Source organism: Vombatus ursinus, unplaced genomic scaffold (assembly GCF_900497805.2).
Source record: "Vombatus ursinus unplaced genomic scaffold, bare-nosed wombat genome assembly UNPS02014772.1, whole genome shotgun sequence".
Taxonomy (NCBI): domain Eukaryota; kingdom Metazoa; phylum Chordata; class Mammalia; order Diprotodontia; family Vombatidae; genus Vombatus; species Vombatus ursinus.
In genome coordinates, this window is record NW_020954550.1 from 37602179 (window position 1) to 37617146 (window position 14968).

Here is a 14968-nt window from a genome sequence, read left to right on the forward strand (position 1 = left end):
CATATTTATATGTAGTTAAATCTGGATGCAAATACTATATGGTCTTCTTTCTTTTTCATTTAATGTTATTAATAGCATAGATTTTTGTAGGTTTTAAAGCTGAAAGAGACTTTTCCAGTTTTCTCATTTTATGGATAGAAAAACTGAAACCTGGAGAGAAACAGTTACTCGCCCAAAGTCGTATGTCCATTCGACATCATCAAGATGCTTATTTTTCAAAATTAGCTAAGCTTTTCCCCATGGGGTTTTGGGTTATTGCCAATTTTTGTTTTGCTCTTATAAATGGTATTGCCATGAACGTCTTTGGACAAATTATTTTTTTCTCTTTGGTGGTTATTTTATTTTATTTTATTTTTTTGGCATATCTTCCCCAGTGTAGGCTTACTGGGTCAAAGGCTATAAATGGTTATATGGTACTTGTAAATGTTGACTGTCTGAAAGTCTTAATGGAAAGAAATTTATAGTATCACTAGTGCTATTTTTGTGAAACTGTTTCCCTACCAGCAGAAGAGTTTTTAACAATGTTAATGATAATTGGTGTTCATTTTTTTTTTTTGAGGTGAGGAATACTTTCTTTTGGGATCATATGAAGAATCTGTTCAACTGTGGAAGAAAGCACTACAAGAAACCAAAGCAATAGGTAATGGTACTGTCCCCCCAAAATACTTGCCCAATGACCCACTACAGTTTCAGAGAACTTAGGATTGTATCCATCTCCTGATAGAGAAGACTTAGGGTATTAATTGAGAAATATTTTTTGGAGACATAACTGTGCAGGAATTTGTTATACTTGAGTATACGTTTTTGTAACAGAGGTTTTGTTCTTATTTTTTCAGTTTGTGGGAGGTGAGTGTGAGGAAGAAAGTGGGAGGGAGAAAATGCTGATCTTAAAATAAAATTTAATTTAAAAAAGAAAAAATAATGTTTGCTACCTTAGAGGTTACTAAATATGTCATTTGATTTACTGAGCCTGTTAAATCATTAAAAATAATTCCAGATTTCACAGTGCTGAAAGCATTTTTAATGCCTAGATATAATAGAAAATTGATTCATACTAGTTGTCAAAAAGGTGTACTTTAAAATTTAATCTCAGTGTATCTTACATCTATAAGCAAAGTTCTTGTATCTTTTTAGTTAGTGACAGAATCTGTCAATGACTGCAATTACATGTTCAGAAGGAGAGAAATTGGAATTGTAAATAAAGTAATCTTTTTTGTAACTGGGGAAGAATGTAGAAATGAGAACTAAGTACTGTAAACACATTGAGCCTTTTTGTCTTCTTTGGGAAGATATGAAACTTCTGTCCATTAACCTGGCTCAGAGAAGTTCATCTATGCTAAAAGCAAAATCAAACTACTTTTGCTAGGCAGATTTCTATGAAAAGTAGTTGAGTAGAAATTCTAGGGGATTGGTTTTTGGGGACTTTATGATTTCTAAGTATTAGTGATACATACTGTCAGACTGAGGCAATAGGGTAGTCTGTTCCTGGCTGCAAGTACTCTTTTATTTATTTTTTTATTTTATTTTAATTTTTTTTGTAAATTGTATTATATTTTTTTCCAATTACATGTAAAGATGATTTCCAACATTTTTTTTTTTTTGGCAGTTGGGGTTAAGTGACTTGCCCAGGGTCACACAGCTAGTAAGTATCAGGTGTTTGGTCTGAGGCGGAATTTGAACTCAGGTCTTCCTGACTTCAGGGCCAGTGCTCTATCCACTGTGCCACCTACTTGCCCCTCAACATTCATTTTTAATAAGATTTTGAGTTCCAATTTTTTTCTCTCTCCCTTTCTCCTCTCCCCAGCATGGCAAGCAATCTGATATAGGTTACACATGTGCAGTCATATCAAATATATTTCCACATTAGTTGTGTTGTGAAAGTATAAACAGAAGAAAGGGGAAAAACCGTGAACCCTCCTCCCCCAAAGTGAAAATAGTATGCTTTGTTTTGCATTCAGACTCCATAGTTATTTCTCTGGATGTGGACAGCCTTTTCCATCAGGAGTCTTTTCGAAAAGCATTCTGTTTTAGAAGAGCTTTCTCAACTTTTAAATAGCAGTCATTCAATCAATAAAGATTTGTTAAGAACCTACTATGCGCCAGGCACTGCGATAAGCATTGGGGATACAAAAATGGGCATAAGACAATCCCTGCCCTTTAGGAGTTTGTTGTTTCTGACCACGTTTTACCTGAGAATGCTTCATGGTGGATAGTTCCTCGGGAGGTTGTTCTACCCTGTATATGTTTGAAACCCTAATCATCATTGGTCTACAGTTAATGCTAATGTGCAGATCTCTTCATCAGACCTTTAGATAGGTGGGCATTAGTCATCCTGACATGTGAAATAGAGCAGAATCTGTTGAAATGTGGATAATTGCAATCCAGCCAATTCAGTCCATCAGATATTAAAGGACTACCTTGTGCAAAGCACTATGCTAGTTGACACAGAGACAAAATGAAAAACTTTCTATGATCCCAAGGAGCTTATGTGTAATATGTAAACCAGTAAGTATATACACAATAATTTCAGGAGGAGGGAGTGAGCACCAACCACTAATGGCATTAGGAATGGCTCACCATCAGAAATGGCACATGAACTGAGCTTTGAAGGAAGCTAGGTATTCTGAGCAGAGGAGATGAGGAGGAAGGACATTTCAGGTACCGGGGAATGGCAAAAGGAAAGGCAAGAGGTAAAGAACAGGGAATGGGGAGCAGCAAGGAGGCCAATTTTGCTGAAATGTAAACTGAAGGGGAGTAATAAGAAATAATCTTGGAGGTATAGATTGTAGCTTATTCAGAACTTAAAGAAGAGCTAAGTATTATTAATTTTTTTTTTGTTTTTAATGAAAGCTTAACATTTTATCATTTGGTCAAGGAGGAAAGAGGACATGCTTTCTTCAGACACGCTATTATCTTGCTCAATTGTATTGTCACCTCTATTGTTATAATTTAAATGACGCTCAAGGAATGTGTGATCAGTTGGTAAGAGAAATTCTGAGACAATCTCAAATATCTATCAAAGAAGAGGAATATTTTCCAGGTATGTTTTTATGTGAATATATCTCATTTTACTGGAGTCCAAAGCATATAATTTTAGACTAAACTTGGTATTGAAAATTAGATGCCCTTCCTCCAAGGTGAAAATCTTCATGGTTCTATAATATTGGTTAAATTCTTTCCAAAAGGAATACATATTAGCATTCTAAATATCTGCTTTAACACATTCCTTTTTTTTTCTGTAGCTCTTCATTTATTAAAGTGGCTCGTTGAGGTTCTCACCTTTTTTGTTTTCTTAATATAAGCCACAAAGTAACTTAGTGCTTTGTTCTTTAGGTTAGATTTAAATACCAAACCACTAAGCAGGTAGAAAGTTATAAATGCATAGTAACTTTGTTAATGTGATATGCTTACTTGAAGAATTAGAAAACTGGATCAAGATGGGAACATATGGCAAGCATTTATTTCAGCTTGATTTAGAAGCTCTTGGTAATGAAATGTTGTAAATAGTTAAAGGAAAGGACATTGATGTAGACTGTCATGAATTTCTGTATTGGTTTAATGTATAATCTTTGTGTCTTAGGATATTTTTGTTATTGTTCAGTACTGGGTTCTCTTCTGAATGGTTGAAGTTACTAAAAGTATGACTAATTAGCAAGCATTTATTCATTTATTAATTCCATTATTATTTATACATAGTAGCCTATATGCTAGGTACTGTGCTAGGCAGAGGGGTAGAAGGAAGGATACAAAGACATAATTGAAGTAGTCTCTGCCCTCAAAGAGCTTACATTCTGAGGAAGCAACTTATACATATCCAAAATTTATATAAATATAAACAAAATACATAATAATAAATATAAGCTGATTTTTTTTTTTGCAGGGGGAGGTAAATAAGGAAAAGCTTCATGTATAAGGTGGCACTTCAGCCTGAGCTTTGAAGGAAATTGTGTGTTCTAAAGATCAGTGATGAGGAGGAGTGCATTCTAGGCATGAGGAACAGCCAGTGCAAAAAAAAAGTAGACTGAAGATACGGAGTGTTGTGGATGAGAGACAATAAAAAGGCCAGTTTTACTGGATCATATTGAGGAAGAAAGGGAGTATTATACAGGACAGCCCAAAGGTCTTGGTTCAGTTTAAAGCTTTAATAGCATAAAACTGCACTAAGATGTTTGGGCCACTCTATATAATAAGGCTAGAAAGGTACATTATGACCAGGTTGTGAAGGGCTTTAAATGTCAAATAGAAAAGTTTATATTTGATCCTAGAATTAATAAAGACCCACTAATCAGTGAAGTGACTTGACTTATGCTCTTTATCATTGGTGTCTTTTTTTGGTTTTGGACTTGAGTTTGAGATGCTGTGGAAGAAGAACTCAGGATCCATTTATTTGGTACAAACTGTCCTTAAGGATTGGATTGATAAGGCCTTGACAAGTAGAAAATCAAGGACATGAAGAGGCAGCTAGGTGATGCAGTGGATAGAGCACCAGTCCTGGATTCAGGAAGACCTGAGTTCAAATCTGGCCTCAGACACATAACACTTACTAGCTGTGTGACTCTGGGCAAGTCACTTAACCCCATTGCCTAAAAAAAAAAGAAAGAAAGAAAATAAAGGACTCGAGGATAGGAATTTGTTTCCTTGTAATTTTTTAATTAATAGATAAGGTTTGGGTCTAAATCAGGAATGCTAAAATAACATTATTTCTTAGTATTTATCTTAGAGGGGAAAGGGGACCTTAGTATGCTTACAGAATGCCTGCAGGACATCCAGTTCCAAATGCCCAAAAAAGTTGGTGATGCTGGACTGAAGCTCAGGAGAGAGGCCAGGGCAGGATCTATAGATCTGGGAGTCATGTGCCTAGAGATAATTGTACCAGTGGGAGCTGATGAGGTTACTGAAAGAGAATTTAAAGAAAGGAGAGAATGGGGCTTAAGACAAATCCCAGGACAGTGACCAAAGCCACAGTTAGGGGACAGGAAAGAGATGATGATCCTGTAAAGGAGATAGGTAAGAACACCAAGAAATAGAAATCAAAGAAAAACCAGAGAGAGCAGTGGGGTCAAATGCTACAGAAACATCAGAAGAATGAAAATTAAGAAAAAGCCTCTGGATTTGGCAATTAAGAGAGTTGTTTACTTTGAGAGGGCAGTTTCATATGAGGGATGAGGTCAGAAGCTTGATGACAAAAGGTTGAGAAGTGAGTTAGAGGAGAGAACAAGTAAGCAAAGATAACTAGACAACTTTTTCAAGGAGAAATAGCTGTGAAAGAGAATAGAGTTTAAAGAATGATAGCTTGAGAGGACTTTAGAGTCAAATGAATATTAACCATAGGATAAGTGAAATGAAACTGCAATATATTTTACACGAGATATACTCTTTGGGCACTTTAGTTCTTTCCTCTTCAAATCTGAAGAAGCTAATGGTTCCTTCCCATCTCCTCCAACTTGATATGACAAAATTGAGCAGTTAGTAATGTTAGGAAGATTATAACTTCCACTTATTTTACAGTACATGCTATTGCATACAATGACCTACATATTAAATTTACTTCTTGGGAAATGAGATTGAATTTTATATTTTAGCTGTGTGATATACATCTTATATGTTTTTAAAACCTGAATTTTAGTATAGTTATTTAGGATTAGTATTAATTCTCAGATTTTTTAATGCCTGCCAGTAGTATTCTGGAGTTTTTTAAGTGTTTTTTTTTGTACTTTAAAAAAATAGCCAACATTATAATTCTTGTATCACTAGAATTATGTTGTAAGACTCCTTGTATTTTAAAATTGTTCTGATTTTAATACTTGAGTTAATAGTTTAACGTTTCGGTTATCCTTAAGGTGAGACACCAAGACATAATCGTCAATTATGTCTTTTTGGTTTTTTCCTCATAGACTTTAGTGTAGTGTATAGTTCTGTATGTGAAGAATTATTGACAGATTGATGTTTGACACTTTTCTGCTGGTTCGTTCAGAGTCTCCTCATTTTACCGATGTTTTTGTTGCCTTTTATTTCAGAGAGTTTTTATTGTGATTTTGGAACAATTGGAAATGTTCATCGTGAGGCTGCAGTTGTGGTTGTTCAGTGCATGGCTCGATTCATGGCTGCCTATTTCGCCAACCAGCAGCTTTATGTGCTCCCACCTCACAGTGTGGGTGTTCTTCCTCCACTTCACATAGAATCAGGTATTTTTATTGAAAGAACAATATTTAACTGTGCCTCAGCTTAAACAATGCTTTATTGTTCTTGAATATAACACTTTAAATTATGCTTCTGATTGATTGACAGCACTTAAAGATTGTTCTGTAGCTTGAATTGAGTTGACTTTTGTAACATGAGAATGCCAGTAAGATCAGGTTCTTACTTTCATTTACTGGAGATAGTTTGTCATCTCTTTTTGGTAATTGATATTCATAAGGATTCCTGTTACTGGATGTTTTTTGGCAGAACCTGGAAAAGCTTTATTTGTCACAGATGTTGTACAGATATTCTTTTTTTTTAAAGTAAAATTTTGTTGATGCCTTTTGAAATAATTGTTTATGAATGAATATAACAGCCTTTTCCTTCCTCTCACTCCCTCAACTGGTGGGTCTTCATGAGAGCCTTCATACAGAAATGATATTTGACTTCATTTCCACTTTTGGGATTCTGTGGTTTCTGTGACTATTTAGAATAGAACTGCTGTACATATATACAGATATACATGCAGAAGTATTACAGCAAAGTTTCATGCATTTATTAGATTCCACATTTTAAAAATTTGTGGTCATTTAGCAAGGTACTGTGTTGAAGTTTACTTTTGTTCTTATCATGAAAGAGATTTAGGACATAGGATCTTAGAATTTCAAGGGACCTGAGAATTCATCTAATCCAACTGCTTCGTGTTCTAGATCAGGGCTTCTTAAACTTTTTCCACTCATGACCCTTTCAGTACTTCTTAAACTGTGGGTTGAGACCCACAATTTAAGAAGCATTATCTAGATAAGGGAACTGAGGCCCAGAGAAATTAACTGGCTTGTCCAGTGGTGGTACATTTGAACAGTTGACAATTTGAGAACAAATTGTTGCTAAGAGCTTTAGAAAAAAAGTGCCAAGTTGTATTTGATAAGTTTTATAAGACCAAATCTCTGATTTCATTGGTATAGGGAACTTGCTGTCTTTGAATACAGATCAGCTGTCCTTATACATTTGAACATAAAACAAATCATAATTAAATTTTTTATGTTTGTCTTTCATAGTTCCAGAGTCCCCTTTTTGTATCCTTTTTCTTCTTTATTGGTGACTTCTTCCTTCAGGCACAGGTCCTATTCAGGGGTGGGGAACCTGCCACCTCAAGGCCACATGTAGCCCTCTAAATCCTCAAGTGCAGCCCTTTTACTGAATCCAAACTTCACAGAACAAATCCCCTTCATAGAAGGATTTGTTCTGTAAAACTTGGACTCAGTCAAAAGACTGCACCCAAGGACATAGAAGGCCACATGCAGCCTTGAGGTCGCAGGTTCCCCAACCCTGTCTGTGCTTTTTAATTCCTTTTCTTTTGTTGAAGCTAGAAAGAAATTCTGTCCTGGCTTAGATAACCAGAAGCTGTGGGTGATGAACTTAGGTGAATTTAGAGAGTTAGGTAAGTTACAAGATAGTGAACACTGTTAGGCAGACTATAGGTGGCTAGATTTGAGAAAAGTAAAAGGGAGCTAAGCAATAAGTAAAGTCTACAGGTAGAAGTAGAATGATTAGATAATAAGTTTAAGCCATAGCCAGAACAGGACAGGGTATAATGCTGGCATGTGAACTGTTGTGCCAGTGTAGGCTGCTAGGTTTCTGAGTGCTATGATCCTACCCAGGGATAACCCTGTTTGGCTCCACCCCTTCGGCAATCAGAACTCTAGACATCGAAGGAACCTTTCCAGTTAATACAACCTCTTTTCTTACTGGGGTGGAAAATCATCTTCATCTACTCGAGAACCATGGGTATCAGTGGCCAAAGACAAAAAGAGCCTCACCATCTGACTTTTTGGGGGTCTTATTGGGATGCTATATCCTGAGGGAAGCCTATGGTGTTTGGCCTTGGGCTCCTGTGTCAGGCTGTCTGTAGAGCCTCTGACATTGGATTTGTCATCAGGAAGCCTGACATATTGTGTTGATTGGAGGTCTGAGTGGGGACTAACAAAAGAATCTAGTTTTGGTTATTTACATTTGTTTTCTCTGCCCTTAGTCTCCCCTCTCAGTGTTCTATCAGTCTTGAAAAATAGGTAAGGATCAGAATTGAGTGTGGGAAAGAAAGAAGAGAAGAGACTGAGAATACTGTAGACAAAAATAAATGATACCAATTCTTTGATCAGAACTCAGATTTGATTCTCAACCCCTAGGATGTCAAGCCCATTTAGGATAAAAGCTCCAAGAAGAATATACTAAATAAGTTTTTAGGGCACTAACTTCAAATCCACAAGGCTGCATGGAGACAGTTTTATATTTGTTGATTGATTTAAACTGTTGTGTAAATGAGTCTTCATCAGTGAGTTAAATCCAGGTGTTTTGATTTTTATCTGTACCATTCACATAGGTAGTGAAAAGGAACTTTTAGAATTTATTAAATATCATTTTGCAAGTCTGTTTGGGGCCTTTGGATTTCTGTGGCTTTGTTTTAAAGAAGCCAGCCTAAGATTTCCAAGAAAATTAAATAAAGTGGTTTAATTCTAAAAAAAAAAAAAAACCCCAAAACACCAAAACCTCAAACGCTACTCTCCCCCCAACCCCTGGCCAAATAACCCCAAACCCTAAACAGTTTGGGACTTTATTGCAGAAGACTGAATGAATCAGCTAGTTGGAGAGGTCAACATAGATATTTAAGGAAGCATGCTGTTATCCTAAAAAATTCCAAGTTGTTTTATAAATATGCTTAAAATTTTATATTTCCTCCTTTTCTTTATTTGTTCACAGAACAGTCTGTTCGAATCATTCCTCTACAACACTCTAAGGTGGCAAGTGTTATTAGAGATCAAAATCTCTCTTCTCTATGGACAGTTGAATATGCTCTCGAATTGCTGTTTATCTCTGGTCTGGTCCCAGAGGCTGTGTGGCTTGCTCACAGACTTGGTGACTGGAAGATGGCTGTTTCAGTTGGTTTAGCCTTCAAATTATGCTATAAAAATGACAGCAATTTATCAAGGTGTGTATTTTTCAAGTATGTTTAAGTTCACAGTTATCACACTAGTGTCATAATTTTGAGAGTTTAATTTTTGTTATTAGAATTATTTGTATTTCATATAGGAACTTTGTCACTTCCAAATGTATTTATTTCAAATTAATACTCACCTTCAAAGGGGCACTTAATATTTTTAAAGATTAAAAACATGCCTCTACATTTCATATAGAAGTTGAAAGAAATCCATTATGTTCTCATTCTTTTCTTTAATTGAGGCTATAAAGTAGCCAATTAAAGTGGTTTGTGTTCTATTGTTTTAAAAATTCTGAATAATGTATTTTGACTGTAGATATTTATGTGATCTCTGAACATGAGAAGGTCAATATATTTTTGTGGAAAGAGCACCAGACAGTGAATTCTAAAAACTGGGCTCAGCCCCAGTTCCTATGCTGTTAGCCATGAAACCATAAACACATTTATTAACTTTCTTGTTCCTCATTTTCCTCAATCATAAATCAGGAATAATAATATTTGTACTATCTGTTTCTTAAAATATAGTTTTAGGCAAGAAACTTGTTAAATAATAATGTGCTATATTTGTAATATCTGTTGTTTTATTATCCATAACTATCTTTTTATAAATTAAAGATGTGTAATAAATCTTGGAATTTCCACTTTTTCCAGAGTAGGATTGACTTTTCCCTTTGTTTTCCTTTCCCAAATGATTTGAGGTGTAAGAAAAAGGACTTAACTCTACCATTAAACATGACTCCAACACGAATTTTTCAGGAAAAACTACAGTGTTTTTTAGGTCAGCCAGCGTCTTTGGAAGTGACTAATGAGTTGGGTCCTAAATACAAACAGTTTACAGGTATGGTACCTATCATTTGGTGTTATATATATATCAGGTTAATTTATGTAAATTCTTTCATGTTATTTCTAAAAGTCTTATGTGTCCACAGATTGAACCACACCTTAATTTTATTGTCTGAAAACAGTAGACAATACTTGTAATTTAAACACCTGAGCTCTCCCAAACTCGTTAAGAATCAAAACATGCTTTGAGACCTTGATGGATCTATGATATTTTTGTGGGTCCTATTTTTATGTATATACATTACAATCCCTTTATACTTTTACTATTGTGTGTTTCTTGTTTATATTTTTCCAATAATCCTTCATAGAGAAGGATTTAATGTACTGGAGATGCAAGGAATACACACCTTGCTCCCCAGTGCCACTTCCAGAGTCTTGCTTTACCACTTTACCCCCTCCCTTCGCCTCAGTAACCTTGCTCCTTTAAGGGTTATTCAATCCCTATTTGTCATTCAGTCAGGGTTTTGGTAGGCATTATCTACCACCCTCCAGGCACTTTCCCTCTTTTGTCAAAGAATTCATTGCCTGGTTCACAGTCTTTCTCTTCTCCCCAACTCCTGTGCTCATACCAGAGGACCTCAACATACATCTTGATACTCTCTCAAACACCTTTACTTCCTAATTCCTTGACTTGTTCTTTTCCCATGACCTATCTCTCCACCCCACTTCAGCTGTAGAAATGGTCATAACTTTACTCTTGCTATTATATGCAGGTATGCCACGTTTATGTTCATGAACTCAGGAATTCCTCTATCTGATTATGATCTGTTATAATTCTATCTCTGCCTCACAACCCCTAAACTTGTTCTTTGTCTTTCCTGTAGCCTCTGGTGCCTCTATCCTTCAGTTCTTTTCCAGGCCATAACTCCTGCACTGGCTATACTCTAATGCCCACCCTGACATCTTAGTGAACCAGTTCTACTCTGCACTCTTTTCTCTAGTCTCCTGGTCTCTTATTGGAATCTTACCCTGCCAAGCCTCATCCTTATGTTACTCCTACAACTACTGCCTTCACTCTTAGTCACTTGTTTCTAAATAATGGAGAAAAATATGAAACTATTCAGTGTTCATGACAAATTGATTTTATATAATCTTAACTGGGACCTCACTATGGCATAATGATTCTTTTGCTCCTCCTTAATCAATTCCCTATCTCACCACAGCAGCTTTTTCAGACCTTTTCATCCCTCCTCAAACCATACCTTCCCCCACCTTCTTAACCAAGTACTTTGCCTCTCCCACTCCTCTCTCTTTGCCCCCTCCCCCTTGCTAAGAAAGACCAAAAGGCTCCTATGGGTTCATTGGTGATCTCATCAGCTCTATGGGTTTAGTGATCTATTAACGTGATTCCTAGATTTATTTTTATACACACACACACACACACACGCGCGCGTAGCCCTAGTCTCCTTGGAGCAGCTAGGTGACAGTGGACAGAGTGCTGTGCATGAAGTTAGGAAGATTCAAGTTCAAATCTGGTCTCAGACACTAGCTATGTGACCTTGGGCAAGTCACTTAACCCTATTTACTTCAGTTTCCTCATCTGTAAAATGACCTGGAGAAGGAAATGGCAAACTGCTCTAGTATTTTCACCAAGAAAACCCCAAGAACGGAGTCATGAAGAGTTGGACATGACCAAAATGACTAAACAACAACAACAAAAAGTCTCTGTCACCCACTGCCTTTTGGACATCTCTGATTAGCATCTCAAACTGAACATGCCCCAAACAGAATTCATTGTCTTTTCTTCATACCTCCCCTCTTCTCACCTTCTATTTTATTGTCAAGGGTACCACCATCTTCCCAGTCACTCAGGCCCCCAACCTCATTGTCTTCCATGATTCTGCGTTCACATCAACTCCATATATCCCGGCTATTATCAGCCTTCTCTCCATCTTTTATATAACTTTGCTCTCAATTCACATAGCTGGCCACCCTGGTGCAGGCCCTCATTGTCACATGCCTCTGTATGCACAGTAGCCTTTTAGTCTGGCCTCTCTGCATTCTGTCCATCCTCCACTCAGTTGCCAAAGTGATTTTTCTCAAGCAGAAGTATAAACATGTCAGCCCTTCCTTGAATTCCAGGGACTTCCACTGATCCTCCGGACCAAACATAAAGTCCTCTGCCATTTAAAGCTTTTTGCCACTTGGCTCCTCCTACCTTCCCAGTCTCCTTGGACTCTACTTCCCTCTACTATTTACCAGCAATACTATCTTCCTTAATGTTTCTCACGCATCCCTCTTAACATCTGACTATGTTGGTACTGGCCTGGGATGCTCACCTGCAGCTGTTGGTTTCTTGGTCCTTTCAGATTCATCTCAAATCCTGATCTCCCTTGCTGCTAGTGTCTTTCTCTGGGATTACCTTCCACTTATACTGTATATATTTTGCATTAACATTGTCTCCCCTATTTAAATGTGAGCTTCTTGAGGGCAGGGACTACATTTTTTGCTTCTCTTTGTCTTTGTATCCCTATTGCTTAGCAAAGTATCTGGCATATAGCAGACACTTAATAAGTAATTTTAATTACTTGTATGTAAGTATATTTATGCTTGAGAGTTAACTTGTAAAAAGTTAGATGTTTAGCTTTGAAATTTATCAGTTTCCACAAATTAATGGTTATAAAATGATATATTTAATATTTGTTTTCCAATTTTATAGATCCCATTGAAGAAGAAGATGTAGACCTACTTTTTAATTCCATACAGGAAGTATTAAAAGCAGCAGTTATGGCTGATGCTGATATTCTTTCAGAGACATTTCAGCTTTTGATAGACTCAGCCAAAGACTTCAGTAGGAGGTTATGGGGCTTAGTACCTATGGGCTTGTATCTTCCCTCTCCTCCATTGTATTGTCCTCAGCCAGCTGTTCTTAGTGAGGTAAGTATGGTGGGTTAAAGTTTAAAGTACTTTGAAAAGCAATTATCCTGTCCATTTTTATTTTATTGTGTTTTAAAATAACTTATTATTTTTCATTTTTATGTCTCCTTTACTTTCCAATACATCCCCTCTTCCTTACTCCTAGAGAGCCATCTCATATGACAAAAAGTAAAAAAGAGGGGGAAAAAACTGTTCAGAAAAAAATAATGAGCATTTTGAAAGAATCTTACATTGCATGCAGTGTTCCACGCCCATACCTTACCTCTGCAAAGATTTAGGGGGAAGTGCCTTCTTCTATCTCTGAGGGGCCAAGCTTGGTCATTGTAATTTTGCAGTATTCAGTTTCCATTATTTTGTTGTTGTCCTTTCTGTTTACATTATTGTAGTCATGGTGTATATTATTTTCCTGTTTCTGCTTATTTCACTTTGCACCAATTCACAAAAGTTTTCCTTTACTTTTCTGTTCATCATATTCATTGTTTCTTTCAGCACAATAATACTTTGTTAGGTTCATATACCACAGCTATTCCCCAGTTGATGGGCAACTACTTTGTTTCAGATTCTTCTCTCCTAAAAAAAAAAAAAAGTGCTGCTATAAATGTTTTGTTATTGATGAGGCCTTTCTTATTGCCATTAACTTCCTTGGGGTATATCCTATAGTGGAATATCAGAATCAAAGGGTATAGACAATTTAGCCACTTTATTTTCATAATTCTAAGTTACTTTGCAGATTGGTTGTACCATTTCACTGCTCTGCCAATAGTGCATTAGTACGCCTGTCTTTTCACAACCCTTGTAGCATTGAGTAGTCGTCACTTGTGTTATCTTGGCACATTTACTGAATTTGAGATGAAACTCTAAGGCTTATTTGATTTGCATTTCTTTTGTTATTAGTGATTTGGAGTATTAATTTTATTTATCCATTAATATATGATTATTCATAGTTTTACAGTCTTTTTGAGAATTATTCATATCCTTTGACCACTTATTTATTGGGGAATGACTTTTGGTTTTATACATTTCTATTAGTTACATATGTGTCTTTGATATTTGATCCTTATTAGAGATATTTGATACAAAATTTTTTTCTTATTATCCTAGTTATATTAATTTTATTCATGCAAAATCTTTTCAATTCCATATAATTGAAGTTATTTTGTCTTTTGTAATTGCCTCTGTCTTTAGTTGTTTAGAATTTGCCCCTAGTTATAGCTATAAGAGGTGCAAGGTTTGTTTCCTACAAGGTTTTTAAAAAGAAAACCATAATAAAAACTATCTTCTGAAATATATAAAATCTTTTAAACCATTTACAAATGAGAATAAGTAATTTCATGTAACATTCCTATTAAGTAATTGAACAGTATAGCTCTCTGTGTTTATTGTCACAAAACAAATTAGAATTAGATTTCAGAAATTCCCAGATATACTTCCAATATTGGATACAGAGGTATACAATAAATACTTCAAATCTGTTATTTGTTATTGCTCTATCTATTTTGAAAGGCTATTTTTTCTTGTATTAGATTGATTGTTTAAAATAATACCTAATAGAACTTTTTCATCATTTTGTCCCTCTTTTATTCCCTCTTCTCTGAGAATTTAATGTATGGTTTAATTTTCTTTTAAAATATATAGTCAGTTGAATGAACAGCTTTCCAAGCTGTCCGCTTGTCTGTTTCTTTCTGGCCTTCCTTCTGTTCTCTCTGCATTTTAAAAAAATATGCATTACTGACCTTTTAAAAATTTAATATAATTTTACTGGACAACATTTTATTTTATTTCCTTCCTTCTTTCCCCCTTCCATATACATAGTCAAGCCAAACAAATTCCCCCATTAGTCGTGTCAGAAGAGTGTGTCTCCATCTGCAGGTTGAGTTTGTTATCTCTGTTTCAGCCGGTAGGCAGTACATTCATCATAGTTTCTCTGGAATTATGGTTGGTCTCAGTGACTCTCTTTTTATCCTTTTTTTATTGCTACTCTATTCCTATCCCTACTTGCCCTCTCAACCCTTTGTGGGAAAAAAAAGCCCTTTAAAACACACACACACACACACACACACACACACACACACA

At 35.9% G+C, this 14968-nt stretch overlaps 1 protein-coding gene across 7 annotated transcripts in view; it reads left to right on the forward strand.

Moving 5' to 3' along the window:
* CPLANE1 (ciliogenesis and planar polarity effector 1) overlaps positions 1 to 14968 on the forward strand; it is a 113202-nt gene that overhangs the window by 18724 nt on the left and 79510 nt on the right. For 6 of the 7 annotated variants that reach the window (XM_027863382.1, XM_027863377.1, XM_027863378.1 and 3 more), the window contains 6 exons: positions 560 to 640; positions 2876 to 3040; positions 6018 to 6185; positions 8938 to 9166; positions 9874 to 10013; positions 12678 to 12895. In XM_027863382.1, coding sequence (XP_027719183.1) covers positions 560 to 640; positions 2876 to 3040; positions 6018 to 6185; positions 8938 to 9166; positions 9874 to 10013; positions 12678 to 12895 — 1001 coding nt within the window. The remainder of the gene's footprint in view (positions 1 to 559; positions 641 to 2875; positions 3041 to 6017; positions 6186 to 8937; positions 9167 to 9873; positions 10014 to 12677; positions 12896 to 14968) is intronic. The other variant, XM_027863381.1, reaches the window with a different exon arrangement.